The sequence below is a fragment of the Hirundo rustica genome, chromosome 3 (assembly GCF_015227805.2).
Source record: "Hirundo rustica isolate bHirRus1 chromosome 3, bHirRus1.pri.v3, whole genome shotgun sequence".
NCBI classification, from domain to species: Eukaryota; Metazoa; Chordata; class Aves; order Passeriformes; family Hirundinidae; genus Hirundo; species Hirundo rustica.
In genome coordinates this window covers 48,553,609-48,569,381 of record NC_053452.1, presented here as the reverse complement: position 1 = coordinate 48,569,381, position 15,773 = coordinate 48,553,609, and the positions used below count along the sequence as shown (strand labels likewise).

General features: G+C 40.5%; 1 protein-coding gene across 7 annotated transcripts in view; it reads left to right on the top strand.

The window, feature by feature from the left end:
* LOC120749937 (SAM and SH3 domain-containing protein 1-like) overlaps positions 1-15,418 on the top strand; it is a 529,028-nt gene extending 513,610 nt beyond the window's left edge. For all 7 annotated transcript variants that reach the window (XM_040057943.2, XM_040057945.2, XM_040057942.2 and 4 more), the window contains 5 exons: positions 102-252; positions 2,848-2,961; positions 8,523-9,661; positions 10,215-10,346; positions 11,172-15,418. In XM_040057943.2, coding sequence (XP_039913877.1) covers positions 102-252; positions 2,848-2,961; positions 8,523-9,661; positions 10,215-10,346; positions 11,172-11,432 — 1,797 coding nt within the window. In that variant the 3' untranslated portion in view covers positions 11,433-15,418. The remainder of the gene's footprint in view (positions 1-101; positions 253-2,847; positions 2,962-8,522; positions 9,662-10,214; positions 10,347-11,171) is intronic.
* The last annotated feature ends 355 nt before the right edge of the window (positions 15,419-15,773 follow it).

Here is a 15,773-nt window from a genome sequence, read left to right as displayed (position 1 = left end):
GCTTTTCCTGCTGGTTGCAGAATTTTAGTATCTTTATTAACAAAATAAGTTGAATAAATATGTTGTTTTACCACTCTTCTTATTTTTTTCCCTTTGTGCAGGAGCACATGCCCACTTTTCTGTTCAACGGTTATGAAGATCTGGATACCTTTAAGCTTTTAGAAGAAGAAGATTTGGATGAACTGAACATCCGAGATCCTGAGCACAGAGCTGTTCTCCTCACAGCAGTGGAACTTCTTCAGGAATATGATAGTACGTGGGATGTTTGAGGTTTTCTGTTTTACTAGAACTCTGTCAAGAGCCTTGTGAACCCCTTAAAGCAGAAAAATTGTTCCATGATTTTGATCTCTCTTTTTGTTTTGTTTTTTTTTTGTTCATTTGTTTGGGTTTTTTTTTGTTTTTGTTTTTTTGGTTTTTTTGGTTTTTTTTCCCTGATACTGTTATTTCCAGGGTAATCCTGTGTAATGTTAGATTTTTGAGGGGTGACTTAAGACTTCTTTTGCTCTGCTGGAATTACTCTGTTCATGTAAGCCTTGCCACCCAGCTTATTTAAAGAATATCAAGTGTGCAACACATAACACTTTAGAATACTGATGTTCAAGAATAAATCCTGAGATCCTCCCACTCAAAGTAGGAGGCTGAGACACAGAGAGTAGGAAAGAAGAAATTTCCAGATTAGAGGGAAGAGATTTTCAAGAGTGAAAAAAAAAAAATAAAAAAAAAATCAAAGCCCAGAGGGTTGTGGAGAAGTGTAATGTGAATTAATTTCATCTGCACATGCTTTCGCTTCTTGGACTGTTAATTGCAGGATTGTAAAGGTAGCTTCAGGTTGTGTATATAACACAGCAATTTTCAAAGGGAGCAAATATAGTGCAGTCACGTGCAAAGAGTGAAAAACAGCGACCCACCTATCTATGTACAACAGTGCAGTTTTGCTCACTGAACACATGGTCTTGGGCAAGTAGCAAAGACAAGGAAAAGTGCAATAAGCCATGGCAGTCAAATGCAAGGGTGGCTTTGCTGCACAGGAGTAAGCAGAGCCCAGCTGCAGCAGCCTAAGACAGTACTGAATTTGCTCTTCATCCCCAAGTGTCAGTCAAAGGTTGGTATCCAATGAGCAGAGTCAGTAGAATAGATTGTGTGAGGGCTTTCTCAGCTGCTTCTGTGCAAATTCCTATGTTTTAGCTTAAGCTGCCATAGCAGCAATTTAAGCAGCTGTTATTAAGTCAAAATGCTTAATTCAATTACAGCAATATGTGTGGTGAATATCTTTAGACAGTGCTGTGTGGCCTGTGTAGCTTTCTTGTTCATTTCCCAAAGAGGCATCCACCCCTTCCTTGCCCTTCTCTAGCTCCCAATAAAGTTGCAGTTGCAGAATTAGTTTCTTTTCATTTATGTCAAAGTAGCTTTTCGTCACTTCAGATGAGCTTCTCTTCATTATTTGCAGACTTATTTAGAATGCAAAACTTCCCTGAAGTAATAATTTTTTTTCAGGACCCTTCAATTTTGGTTTGCAAACTTGAAGATTTGGTGGTTGGAAAGTACAAATTCCAGCTGCATGTCAGGATGATGAGGAGAAAGTGAAGTGGGGACCAGTCAGATGGAATCTGGGAAGGGCACATACTTCCACCCCATAATTACCTGTCATGTGCTGAGAGTAGAAACCGGAGTAGCCATTTCTGGCATTTTATTGCAGGGGGAAAAAATACCACAGCATAAACTGTATTCTTGTATCATGACACTGGTTTTCTGTATCTTCAGCTCCAGATCTAGCTTTTTTACAAAATATGGTTTCTGACAAAAATTCTGGGTAAATTCCTGGAATGCAGTGTGTGCATGCTGCATGGACCACACTTGAGTGTTGGGTTTTTATATAGCCAGGAAGCGAGGAAGGAAGGAATTGGCACCATTAGTCTCCTCCATGTCCCTTCATCCTTTGTTAGGGGACAGTATCTAATGTGCCAGACTCAGTCCCAATCCTTCTCTGAGTCTTCTGGAAGGTAATTCAGAGTTAGGATTTTATTCTTTTTCAGTTGACTTGGTTCTTTTCAGCTCTTTTCTTCTGGTTTAGGTGTTGAAGGGGATTTTTTAAGTCTTAGAAAGAACTTTGAGGCATTCATTTTAAATAAATTTCTGTTGTGGTAAGTTGCCACAAGGCCCCAAGGCAGCTGAGGAGCACAGGAATTCCATTCTGCTTTCACTGTGTACCATACTGCTCCCTTACACTCTTCCTGAGGATGTTGTTAGTCAATTACCAAACAGGATGAATGTTTCCAACGTTTGTGATGGCTTTTCCTAATTCTCACTCTTTTCTAAGTAATACAATAGGAAAGATCTTAGACTCATTTAGGTTGTTAAAGACATTTAGATACAGCAAGTCCAACCGAGTCCACCACTAAACTTGTCCCTAAGGGCCACATCTACACCTCTTTGAAATACCTCCAGTGATGGTGACTGAAACACTGCCCTGAGCAGCCTGTTCCAGTGCCTGACCACCTTTGCGGTGAAGAATTTTTTCTTAATTCACAAACTAAACCTCCCCTGGCACAGCTTGAGGCCATTTCCCTTAGTCCCATTGTTTGTTGCTTGGCAGAAAGGGCCAACCCCCACCTGGCTAAAACAGTGCAATTCTAGAGGGCATTTAGGTCTCCCCTGAGCCTCCTTTTCTCCAGGCTCAACACCCCCAGCTTCCACGACTGCTCCTCATAAGGCTTGTGCTCCAGACCCTTCACCAGCTGTATTGCTCTTCTCTGGACACACAAGATAATGGTATTTGAAATGGAAGGTTGAGAAATTCAGCTGCGTTTTCTGTTTGCCTGTTTTTCACTGTATTCTCACATCCTCCAGGTAACAGCGACCAGTCAGGATCTCAGGAGAAACTTCTCATTGAAGGCCAAGGCCTAACCGGATGCTCTCCTCGGGATTCTGGCTGCTACGAAAGCAGTGAAAACCTGGAGAATGGTAATGGTGACGGCAATGAGCCTCATAGTTCCTGCAGTCTTTTTTTCAATAGATAACTTAATATACTTTTGCTCCTGTTCCTAGCTAACACAAGCTACTTCGTACTTGACTTTGTCCTTTGCTCTGACTACCACTTTCCCTCTTGGCTTGAGCCATTGGTTTTCACTGCGGCTGCTGCTAATTTATTTATTTGCATTAGTAGGAAACAGGTCTCATTTCACAAAGAGTCTTTGTTTTGTGACCCTAAAGCAACAGTCTTTGTCACTGCCATTCCCCTGCCTTCTCCATTCCCAAGCATATTCTCGTGCCACTGTGCCTCAGAAGGCTTGCCCTGGTTGCACACCGATGGCCCAAGTCTAAGAGACCACCAATGAAAAAGTCTGTGAACTTTACTGAGATTAGGAGGATTTCTTCTGAACCCATACAGAAGCTGTTAAGAAAAAATATTCTTTCTTTTAGGCCATGTTTTTCTGTTTGCTTTGTGTTGCATGTTGCATTGTCCTCTGATCAGAGCCCATCTGCAGGGGTTTAGGACTTTCTGGTGTACGAACACTAGAAAGTTAATTGAGAAGCTGGCAAGGAAATAAACTATGAAAAAAATGCTAATGATATCAGTTCCCATTGCCTTACCCTGCATCAGTGAAAGGTGATGCACTTAAAAATTTCCAAGACAGATGATATTAATAGAGATTGCTGTCTCTGACCTGAAAAAACAGGTTATGGTGCTGATTGAGCATGTTTTACTTCAGGGATGGTCTAAACTTGTTATTAGGGATGAAATATTAAAAGAGTTGGGTTTGAGTTCGGCGTTTTCACTCCAAGCATTTGAGCCATGTCTTGGCCTCAGACTGCCTGGATTCATTGCTAACATTCACCATATACAGGAAACCAAGAACAGTATAAACAGATTCTGTACACCCCTTATAGTGGCCATTTTTCCAATTTAAAATAAGAGCTAAGAATCTTTCTCTTAGTATGTGCATTTTCTGTTAGTCTGCCATTAAAAATAACCATTTATTGAAGAAAACTGCAATTTGCTTTGAAGCTGAATGCCTGAAATTGACAGTATACTAAATTCCTGAAAGTGGGGAGGCCTTTTTCTTGAATAGGAATCCACATCCACTAGGCATGCTGGAATAGAATCATAGCTAAATATATGGCATATGTGACAATTTTCTTTTTATCTCTAAGTACAATCATAATGATAGCTGTAACACTGAAGTTAAAATGCTGCCTGTACATTTTCCTTCTTTTAACAATGTAATAAGACCTTTAGAAAGCAAATCAGCATTGCCTGTTTGGTTGAATACTTACATTTAAACTAATATTTCTGTCTGAGTTTCCCAGAATGTGAAATGCTAATGATTTTTATATTGTTTTTTATGTATGACTTGCTGCATTTCTGCATCATTTTTGCTCACAAATGCATTTAGTGCTTGTTTTGAAAACCATTATGAAAATAACATTTGATTCATTCAGAGATTTTGTCAGGGCTACTTAATCTGAAAAGTACTCCACCTTCCCTGCAAAATTCTTGGTCCACAGATCTTTATATGTATATATTTTTCAAAATACATTCTGTTCTCATTTAGGATAGTCACTTGTCTGGTATAAATACCATAATGTGCCGATCTGCACTTCATAAAGAGCAAGCGCATTCTGAGAAGAAACCAGTCTTCAGATTTTCTGGGGGAATGGTTATACATACATGATTAGTACAGTGTCCAGTTTGGGGCTGATATCTGATCTTTTGGCATAATTTCAATATTTCAGAGCTGCTCTTACTGGACGAAGTAAGTAAGAGGTCTTACTTACTACCATTTTGGCTAGAAAATGGTTTGTTATGTAGTATAGCAGAGTATCTTTTGTAAGTAATTTTCTGGGTCCCACTTGGAAATTCTCTTAGGTATCTATGGTGTACTTATAGCAGCATTGTGGTTTTACTTCACAGAGAGCAAGGAGCATGTAGTCTGTGATCTATCCAGTGTCAGACAGAAAAAGCCTCAGAGCAGGAGGTAACCATCCATGCTCAGACAATTAGTCCATATAGAAACAGGGCAGGGAGAACAAGCTGTCCCTCAGACTTGTGCCAGTGGTGCAGTTATTGGGCTTCTTATGCATGCAGGCATTGACAGTCTGAGGTGCGTTGGGAAACCATATCAGAAATCTGCTTCTCACAGGACTGGCCAAAAGCAGATAGCTACAGAATGGTATAGGAACAGAGTATGCATATTTGATGCTTCCCAGGACAGTCTCGGAGAATGACTCGTTTAAGGACTTCAAAATTTGGGTGCTGTTTCCTGGAATCCACTGATTTTCTTTTTATGAACACTCCTGGTCTACCTTAGAACCTCCATACCAAACAGCATCTGTATATAGATCTCTGTCATACTCCTTCCCAAGTCATCTCCTTGCTAGTCTGAGGTGGCCTGTTAATTACTCCCTACAGGTCATTCCCATCCTTGTTCCTGCCTGGCTTCTTTGAACCTTTACTTGTTAGGTTGTGTAGCTTTTTCAAGGGCATGTGAAGAGATGAGAATTGCACATGGAATGTGCAGACTTGTATGAGCAGACAAACCAGGCCTTTATCAGGTTGAGATAAAGGCGTTCTCTGATTTGTTCAGAAACTGATGCCCAGATGCCCACAGTACCAGGCAGGCAACCTAAGCAGTTCAGCAGTCAGTCCTGATTAGTCAGAAAAGGAAGCAAAGGAACAGGTGGCCACATTGCCTAATGTAATGTGCATTTCTGCTAGTTTGTAATCCATAGAAAAAGCAATGAGGCCAGTATTGGCTAAGGTGCCATCATCTTTGTGGTGTCAACAGAGCAGTTTGAAATGCACGCAAAATACAGCCACAGAAAGCAGTGCCAAAATGAAGCTAATAAAATCTGGGATTTGGACACTGCATTGTGTCTCGTTTTGAGTACTTAAATTTCTGAGCACCGTCTTCCATAAGGAAAAAAAAAATTCTACAAGAAACGCTGAAAATTTTTTGCAGTAACTATGGTACCTCCAGAAAGATTCCCCAAGATAGTCCCCTCTCTTCTGAAGCAGATGATGACAAGGAATTGAAAAGTTCCTTCCCTGTATGGTAATAGAAGGTATCATGAGAGGCGGATAGTCCTTCGCTTAGCAAGACCTGCACCATAACAGAAGAGTTCGAGTATTGCCTGTAGCTTGAACTGAACCTGGAAATATTACAGGCTTTGCATTCATTTTGTGCAAGGACCACCTTTGTAGTCTTGTTTTTCACCCAGGTATCTGTGTCCTTTTACACAATTTGGATCAGAGATGCCTCTATGGTTTACAGCCCTATGAAAGGCATTAGACTGCATAACTATACCAGGGGTTCACAAGACTGAGTTATCAAAAATCCTAACATTAAAAATGTGGTTTAAACTTTACTAGCTGTATGCTTTATCCCTTTCAGGTTGTTTTCCTTTTTTTTTTTTTTTTTTTTTGTTAAGGTAGGGAATGTTGCATTTGTGGACATTATTTATATAACTCTCCACTTCATGAAAACAACTTTTAAATATATTTTAAAATCTGTTTTCAGGAAATATTACCTTCCAGTTTTAGTGTCTCAGAAGCATAATAAAATTATACCTGACAGTAAGGTGGAGGGAAGGAATAGATGAAAAAAGAAAAATAAATCATAACTCCCCTCCTGATATTGCTCTTCACTTAAATCACATTAAAGTAAATTACATTCTCAGCTACTGTCCTTTGTACAAAGCAATAGCATTGAACCCAGCAGTATCTTTTAAACCATTTTGAAGCAGAGAGCTTCAAGAGTGCATGTTTGGTTATATATGTTAGAGACAAAATATTTTGAACTTCCTCCCATTCTCACCTCATTTGTATATATATATGCCTAACAGGGTTGGAACTTGTTGTGGTTTTTTTTTTCCTTCATTTTCCTGTTCCTCATTTCTTTTTTCATTCCCAGGCTACTGGCTTTATACAGACATACCCCATTTCTAAATTAAAAGCTGCTTGCTAAATACCCTTATGGCTTCAGTAAGAGCTTATATTGAACAGCAGTAGCGTTTTTCACAACTTTTGTTTTAGTGCTGAGGTTCCTGAGAGGGCTGTCCTAAAATCGGTGTAACCCCTGATCAATATATCAGATTGAAAAGAAGGCACATGGATTTTGTAGCATAAGCTGTGACAGCAAGTCCCAGACAATAGGGTGAATTACTGCACAAGTCAGGCCTGTGCTAGCAAATGTGAATAATGGAAAGAGAACACTCCTTTCCATGCTCATTAAATATTGCCATTAGCACCTGGAGGCACTAAAGATGAATTTAACATTTCTTACACATCTTTCTAATTTGATTGCAAGTTATTTTCAGAAGGGGGTGGCATAGCTCTATGGAAAGGTGCAGACAGAGAGGTTCTTTCTCCTGCTTCTCTGAGTTACATGAACTCAAGGTAGCACCAATGGAGACAATTTCAGTGTGGGATATGTCTCTATTAGCATTTTGGGGAAATGGTGATACTCAGCTTGAGTTGAACTGTGAACAGTACAGTTTCTGAGAAAGGAGTTGCATGTGCTCAGATTCATCCTTACGAGCTTACCCTGATTTTAACTTTTTTTGCTGGGAGTGTTTTCCTTACATCTCCTTGAATATAATCTCCATTTTCTTTGCTAGTTTTCTGGATAGTTTGGCCTTCAAACTCCTTAAGCAGAATAAGAGGCAAGAGAAAGCAAGGTATTTATTGGTTTAGGTTAAACAGGTTCTTTCATTCATATGCAAGGTGAACAGTGTATATTATTTAAAAGCCAAGCACTGAACTTAAGCAGGATAAAGCTCTGAAGGCAAACAGTACAAGAAGAAAGCATCCGTTGCTTAAAAGTACACATATGACTTGAGACTAACACTAGTCACACTTGAAACTCCTTTTCAAAACGGTTCTCCATCTAGTAAGATCTTTTTTTTGTAAAACTCTGCTATCCCTGCAAGTAGCTTTCCAAAGCTGATGCAGTTGCAAAACCAGTCTTCATGTGCTTTTTTCTCTCTGTTTGCCATTGCAAATAATTTGCTGCTCATTTAAAAGAAGAAATAACACTATTGGCATATAATTTAAAAAATGAATAAACGGAGTATTTTTAAAAATTCCTATGTGAACTAGTAAACATTATTAAAAGATGAACATTATTATTTATATACTAAAATTAGAGACTAAGAAAAAAATGTCTGAGTTATTTCAGAGGGGGCTGTCAAACCACTTCGTACAATGAGTATGGGGTATCAGTTCTAACTTTAGAATACAGTATTTCTATTCTGAAGAGGGTTTATATGAGCTAACCCTCAAATCTCTGCCGTTTGAGAGTAGGAAGGATATTAAGTGTTTTGGATATGTTTTACTTAACAGATAACATTTACTTCTAAATCTGAAGTTCAAATCAAATCTTTATGCTTGAAATACCGGTGAGGAGTTCTACATTTAGAATTAACAAAAAGGGAATAAATCATTTTGTTTCAAAATCATTTGGAAGGGATCTGTTACTTAGGCTGCAGATTTTATTTTTAATGGTGGATTTATTTGTTTCTAGGTAAAACTCGAAGGACCTGTCTTCCGCCCTCAAAATCAGCAAGTGAGCATAGCTTTAGGGATTTCAGCAGAAACCAGCTATCAAATTATCCCACACTTCCACTGACCAAGTCAATAGAAACTCTGCAGCCAGGGGAAAAAGAAAGCCGGCTGGGTTGTGCTCATCGTGCTCTGAAGAGCTCTGTCAAGCCTCCGGCCATCACGGGTCTGAAGAAGAACCGCAGAAGTTTACCAGTTGCCGTGTGTCGAAGCTATGAAACTCTGGATGGCCCCCAGGGTGTAGATGCATGGCCAAGATCTCACTCACTGGATGATCTCCAGGGAGAGCCCAATACTAATTTACAGGACGTTAACAAGAAAGTAGGTTCTTTTCCTCAGGATTCACTGGATATAGCTAAAAAGGCAAGTGGCTCTGCCTTGCCGCCTCAGTCTCATGGAGGCAGCTCTAAGGTAGATGATGTCACGGCTAAGCCGGGCAGAGGACCTGCTAATTCTCAGAAGGGAAGAGCTAAGGAATTGAACTGCTCTGTAATGGAGACTGCAGGTGGAAAGCCTGCTGTGTTCCCCCTGAAAAACTGTGAAGCTCAGCCTGCCTTAATGATGCATCATGCAACAAGGACACCTCTGGAAATCCAGAGTAAAGGTTTTCATGACCTTGCACGGGCTGATTATGCTCCAGTCCTCAAGGGAGGTCTAGAAGCTGAGCAAAAAAGCACAAATGAGGCAAGAATGCAACCAAAAAATCCTTCTCAGCCGCCACCTGTCCCTGCCAAAAAATGCCGAGAACGCCTTTCTAATGGATTATATCATCCTCCCACGACCGCAAGTGGAAACCACTCAAGTTTAGAAGCACCATGTTTGCCAGTAAAAAAGACCAGCTCATCCACTCCCATTGATTGTCATGGAGTACCTGTCCATAGGACATCTTCTGAACAGGAGCCCAGTAGCCCTCCCAGCCCGCTGCCACCCTGGCTGTCAGAGCTCCCAGAGACTGCTAGTGTTCAGCAGCATGTGGTAAAGCTCGGTCCTGCGTCAGCAAGGAAAGTCTCTTGCAGCAGAGGAATGGATCTGGAAATGGTCATAGAAAACAAGCTGCAGTCTGAAGACATTGATCTTACTGAAGAACCATACTCAGACAAGGTAAGTGGTAATCACTTCAGTGGTTTTATTCTGATAGCATTCCAAGGGATGGTCTGTCATTCATTGTATCTGTCATTTTTTTTGTGGGTAAGATAACCCAACAATCTTTAGGACATCAGACACTCTGCGACTCTTGTTTGTCTTTGCTATTAGACTTTATGCCTAAAGTAATTCTTATGTTATGGGGGAACTCAGAAATCCCAAACTTAACTCTGAACCTTCATCTTTTCAGACCACTGGTGCCTTGGTGGCACTGGGCATGGGATTGTGTCTTTCTCTGCTAATGGGGAGGAGTAGAGCTGAAAAAGGAAGTAATGATTAGATTTTGTTTCCAAGAAACTCAGAATTGATAGCATCAACTGGTATATTTTTTTGTGGGGTGAAGGAAGGAGTCTTTTGAGGATTGCTTTTTCAGTTTTCATGGAACCTCGAGGAAAGCTCCTTCTTGCTCCCATCCTGCACTTCTCTTTCTGTTGCATTTGTTTGTTTGGTCTGTATAGATACACTCCTTTAATCTGTCCTCTCTCCTTTGTGTCTGGCTGGGAACATTCAGCATGGTCGCTGTGGCATTCCTGAGGCTTTGGTACAGAGGTACTCTGAAGACTTAGAGCAGCCTGAAAAGGATGTGGCTACAAACATGGACCAAATCCGGGTAAAGCAGCTGAGGAAGCAGCATCGCATGGCAGTGAGTATTTCCATAAAGCAGATTTTCATATTTGTGAGCAGACTTTTAAAAGGACTGACTAGTAGTAAAGGGAGATGCTTGAGAAGTCCTGGTACAGAAGTGCTCCTTTATGCTCATCCAGCAGGTACAACACAGGTAGAGGTATTGCAGGGGCAGGACGTACCTCCCCCAGTCCCAAAGGAGGACAGTTAGTAGTTGAAAGGAGAGTGGATAGCCCTCTCTTGTTGAAATAGTCATCTTAAAGGTCTAAGCAGACTGCAAGCAATGGTAACAGAGACCTGCTCACTAGGGGTGGCATGTATTAAATGCTTCTGTATTAAAATTTGAAAGGCTTTACACTCCTTTTTAATTTCTTAAACTATACTGGTGTCGATTTCTCCTTAGTAAAAGCAGAAGGGAGAAACCATCAAAAACTTTGATGGATTTTTCTGAGAGAATTTGGTCTGTCTGAGGAGGTAATAGGCAAAATTGGTATTCTCTTGCCTTTACTGAGAAATTAAATGGATCACTCTGAGAAGTCTTATTACTGGGTATTCTTTACTGATCTCAAACTAATTCAGAACGGTGCATGAAAGTCAGCCAAGCAGCTGGATACTGCCCACTGTGTCTATATTGCCAAATTTGTTGTCAGTGCTTTTGGCCAAGGGATCTGAGCCTTTCAGCCCACACCACTCTCATACTGACAAATGTGACATGAGAGAAGTTAGAACATCTGCTATGAATTTCTACCAGTTTGGAAGAGAAAACAAAAAAAAAAGACTTGTTGTAACACAAGCAGATGTGTTTAACATTAAGGGTTCTCTGTTCTTTTTTTTTACTCCCCAGATTCCAAGTGGAGGACTCACAGAAATTTGCCGTAAACCTGTATCCCCAGGACTCATCACCTCTGTATCTGACTGGCTGATTTCCATTGGCCTGCCTATGTATTCCAGCCTGCTCACAGAAGCAGGATTCAACACACTGAGCAAAGTGCCTTCTCTGTCACAAACTTGCCTTCAAAAAGCTGGCATCACAGAGGAAAGGCACATAAGCAAGCTCCTGGCAGCAGCAAGACTCTTCAAACCTCTTGATCCAGAGGCAATTTAACATGTTCCATAGTGTGACATTGCCTGGTTGAGAATCCACTGCTTCTTCCTCCACCAGTATCACTCTAATTACTTCACATAGCTAAAGGGATCAAGGAAGTGGCTCCCCAGGACAGGCAGATATCTTCTTCAAAGGATATGAAAGTCTTTGGCAACTGAAGGAGAAGAGAGGCAACCACCAGGTATCATACATGTGGTACTTCCCTCCCCCCTCACTCCCATCTAAAGTATTCCTGTTTTATAAACTGCACAGGGTTGGCCTGAGAATCAGAAAGCTTCACAGAATTAAGAGACCCTTGCACATTTTCCTCGAGTTTGTGATAGTTGATACTAGTAACAGGTCTTCTGTACATCTAGGTTCCAGGTACCTGAAATCAGTCCTAAAGACCGGGTACAAATCAAGGTGCAAATTCTGGCAGAAGATTTTTGGCAAATGCCTTTTGTTTATTTTAGCAGTCTAGAGCTAAACACAAAGCCCTCCTCAGTCATCTTTGCTGTTGCTTGGTGTAGGTCCCAGTTGCCACAAAGCCTTTATCTAGGCTGAAGTTGATGGACTGAAATGAGTTTTCAGTGTGGTCCATCTCTGTCACTTCAATGCAACTAACCCACAGAGATTCAGAAGGCTTCTTTTTATTTGTACAGAGCTGAGGTAATTTTTATAACTGCTTTCTAGCAATCAGCTTTTTATTTGCCTTAAAATAAGCTTTTAAGCAGTTAACTAGTGTTCACTTTACCTGTATTCACATTTCCCAAGCCTTGTTTCAACCTGTCACATTTAAGTTGCATTAGGGTGATTTCCAGCTGAAGTAGCTTCTATAGAATGCCTCATCATAACATCTCCTGTGTTGCAGAGGTGCTTTTACAAATGCAGGGTTATGCTAGGTTTCAGTTGTCAGGTTAACTCCTTGTTCACTACAGTCTGCATTTACTGTTGTTACTAAACTGTTCCAAGATATACTGCCTTGTATATATGTAACTGCTTTTCATTTTAATCATATTCTGTGTACTGTGTTATATTGTCAATCATTATGCTGCAGCTTTGACTTGGTATCCTGACCATATTGATTCCAAACAGTGGGTTTCTGCAAATGAAAATTCTCTTGCATTGAAAAATCAAATTGTGTCCCATAGAAATCATTAGACCCGGTAATTCCATTGCATGGACAAGGAAATTTCCAGACAGTCTTATGAATAACACTGTGATTTTTAGAACAGTTGATATCCCTCACCCCGTGTTAATATTACCTCTCACTGGAAAAGAGCATTGTTCTGGCAAATGTGATGAACCATTTTTCATGATGCAATGATATTTTTCTGCCTAACTCCACGTGAAACGTTCCAGTCGAGTATGTGACTAATGACAGATTTTATTTTTCTATATTGGGTACACGTTTTATATATCAAATACAAATTATCATGAATAGCACATAACCAGCTTTTTCTTTGGGGTCTGTATATGATGCGTCCTTAAGCTTCTTGTAGTGCAAATGCTCCATGGAAGACAGAGCAAGCTTAGTCTGGTAGGTAAAGGGAGACAGAATAGAAACCTGGGCACAGGCTGGGCTGTGTGGCTGTTTCCAGTGTCAGTTCTGACATCAATTTACTGTATAAAACCAGGCAAGGCACTTCACTGTTTGGTGTCCCAGTTATCCCAGTCTCATACTGAGCTAATGACTTCTGATAAAATGCTGTCAGATTGATGGATGAAAGTTTGTATTCACTCCATGATTCCTTACTATACCTGGCTGTTTCATGAACATCTTTAAGTGGATGAATATGCATTTTACTAGAGATGATAACTAATTTAATTCTCCTGGTAGAATTGATAGCTGTTAGGTTTACTTCCCACATTTCCTATTTCACCAGTGTCTACTGCACACCATCATATGAAGGCAACTGAGTCACTGATGCAACTTGAAATTGTTCTCAAGCAAAGCTCTATAATACTCTCCTTGGTGTCTGGTAGGCAGCATCTGATATGACAGAATCAGGAGACAAAACAGCAGACATGTGTTGTAGAGCTGGTGACAATCTGTGCAGCCTCACCTCATGTCCTGTGTGTAGTTTTGGGCACCAGAATATAAAAGTGACATTAAGCTTTTGGGGAGCATCCAGAGGAGGCCCACGAGGATAGCAAAGGGTCTGGAGGGGAAGCTTTGTGAGGGACAGCTGAGTCTGTTCAGCCTGGAGGAGACTGAGGGGAGACCTCATTGCAGTCTCAACATCCTCACCAGGGGAAGCAGAGGGGCAGCTGCTGATAGCTCCAGGGACAGGACTCCAGAGCAATGGCCTGAAGCTGAGTCAGGGGAGGTTTAGGTTGGAGAAATCAGGAAAAGGTTCTTCACCCACCAGAGGGTGGTTGGGCACTGGAACAGGCTCCCTAGGGAAGTGGTCACTGCTCCAAGCCTGTCTGAGTTCAAGAGATGTTTGGACAAGGCTCTCAGGTACATGCTGTGACTCTTGGGGATGGTGCTGTGCAGGGCCAGGAATTGGCCTCGATGGGTCCCCTTTTGTAGCTCAGTATATTCTATGATTCTAAAAACAAAAAGAAAGAAGTGTAAAAAAAAAGTGTTTTTTAATAATTATTATTTTTTGCTTGTTCATCTCTGAGGCTTACATGGTGACTATCAGTAAGCAGGAGAAGGAAAGAGTATTGAGACTTCCTGGGATTGCAGGCAGGGACCAGAACAGAATAGAAGTAAGTGGATAGCAGTTATACTGGAGCAAGGGAAAAGTCCAAGCTGACTATAGCAATAAAAAAGGAAGCAAATTTCCTTGTATTGCAGGGAAGACAAGTCATGTAATAAAGCTGTCCCATATTAATCACTCTCCCCCCTCTTAATAACAGAAGGAGAATTATGGGAATAAGCTGAACCTGTTTGCCAAACTCTCTTTGTAAATCCATTCTTTTTAAATTATTATGTAACCCAGGGAAACAAAATGACACCCATCAGGACTGGAGTGAGCAGTTTGAGATTTGAGTTTTAGTATTTGTTTTGTTTTCTTTTAAAGAATGTGCTTTGTGGTCTTACTTGAATTACAATTTTAGTTTATATTCTAATCTAAAAAAAGCCTTAAGCTTCTCAGTGTTTGAGCTTCCCTGCTGTGGTTTCAGTGGCCTGTGGCATACCCCAAGCAGGTGAGGTGGTGCATTACGAGAGCCATAACCTCTTGCATCTTCTTGCAACCTTCAGTGCTCTAAGCAAAAGTTCACTCATTAACTCTTGGAAAGCACAGAAGAAACCTGCTGCTGGAATCTTCATCTGCTCTGCTCAGGCTCACCATGTTAAGTATCTATCCATTGTATCTTAGTAACTCAAACAGCTATTTAACAATAGAAGCAGCAAGCCCAAAATATTACCAAATGCCATTGTAATCATATGCTTTGATCAATGACCCGCTGTTGCCACCCAGGTGGAAATTCCCTGTGCTCTTACATGAGCCTGGTTGTGGATGCAGACTGGGAGCGTGATCAGAAGCATTCAACATTGCATTATTCAAACAGGCCATCATGTCTAAGAGCAGCAACAGTGGTCGATTCACTAAGTCACAGCTGTGCAGTTGTACTGTATTATTTTTAGAATAAATAATACTTTCAGTCCAAGATACTTTTAGCATTAATTGACACCCTTTGGGGAATCAAAACTGTCAAGCAAGTTATGTAACAACTAACAAAGTTGCACTTTCTGTATATGAAATCAATATTTAAATAACTTATTTTTCTCCATTTGCTGTTCTTAAATGATGTAAGTAGCTGTAATATACCAGTACTCAATATGTCCTGCAGTTTGCTTCAACCCAAGAAAGCTGTGTATTGTAAAGAAAAAAAACAAAACAAAAACAAAATATGAATGTGTAAAGATTATTGTGCTGTTTCATTTAGCAAAAAAAATGGTTGACAAAAGGGTTTTCCTGTGTATCAAAACGTGTCTATAATTATATGTCATACTGTTCATAGATAAAAAGTAAATAAATTTCCATGGTCTCTCTCTCGCTTGTTTGTTGTTGTTGTTGATGGTGGTTTTGATTTTGCTAACAGATCCTCTATTTAGTGCTTGGGTAGCAGTGTCCAGTAGTGTAATTTTTTTGCTTGTATCTTTGGTCCTCACCCTGTAGCTTACCAAGCCTGTAGTTCCTCTCCTTGTAAGCACTCCCAGCACACCTACAGCAGGAAAAGAAAGCTTTAAAAATTTTAAAATATTAAAAGCCCTGATAATTCAGGCCTAGAAGCAGCTGTTAAATTATATTATGTAAATCAGCACTGTCTAAACTTTGCCTGTTATGTCCTGTGAATATGCAGCTGCTGGGCTCAGCGAGGTATGTGTGAGAGGTCTCCCAGGTC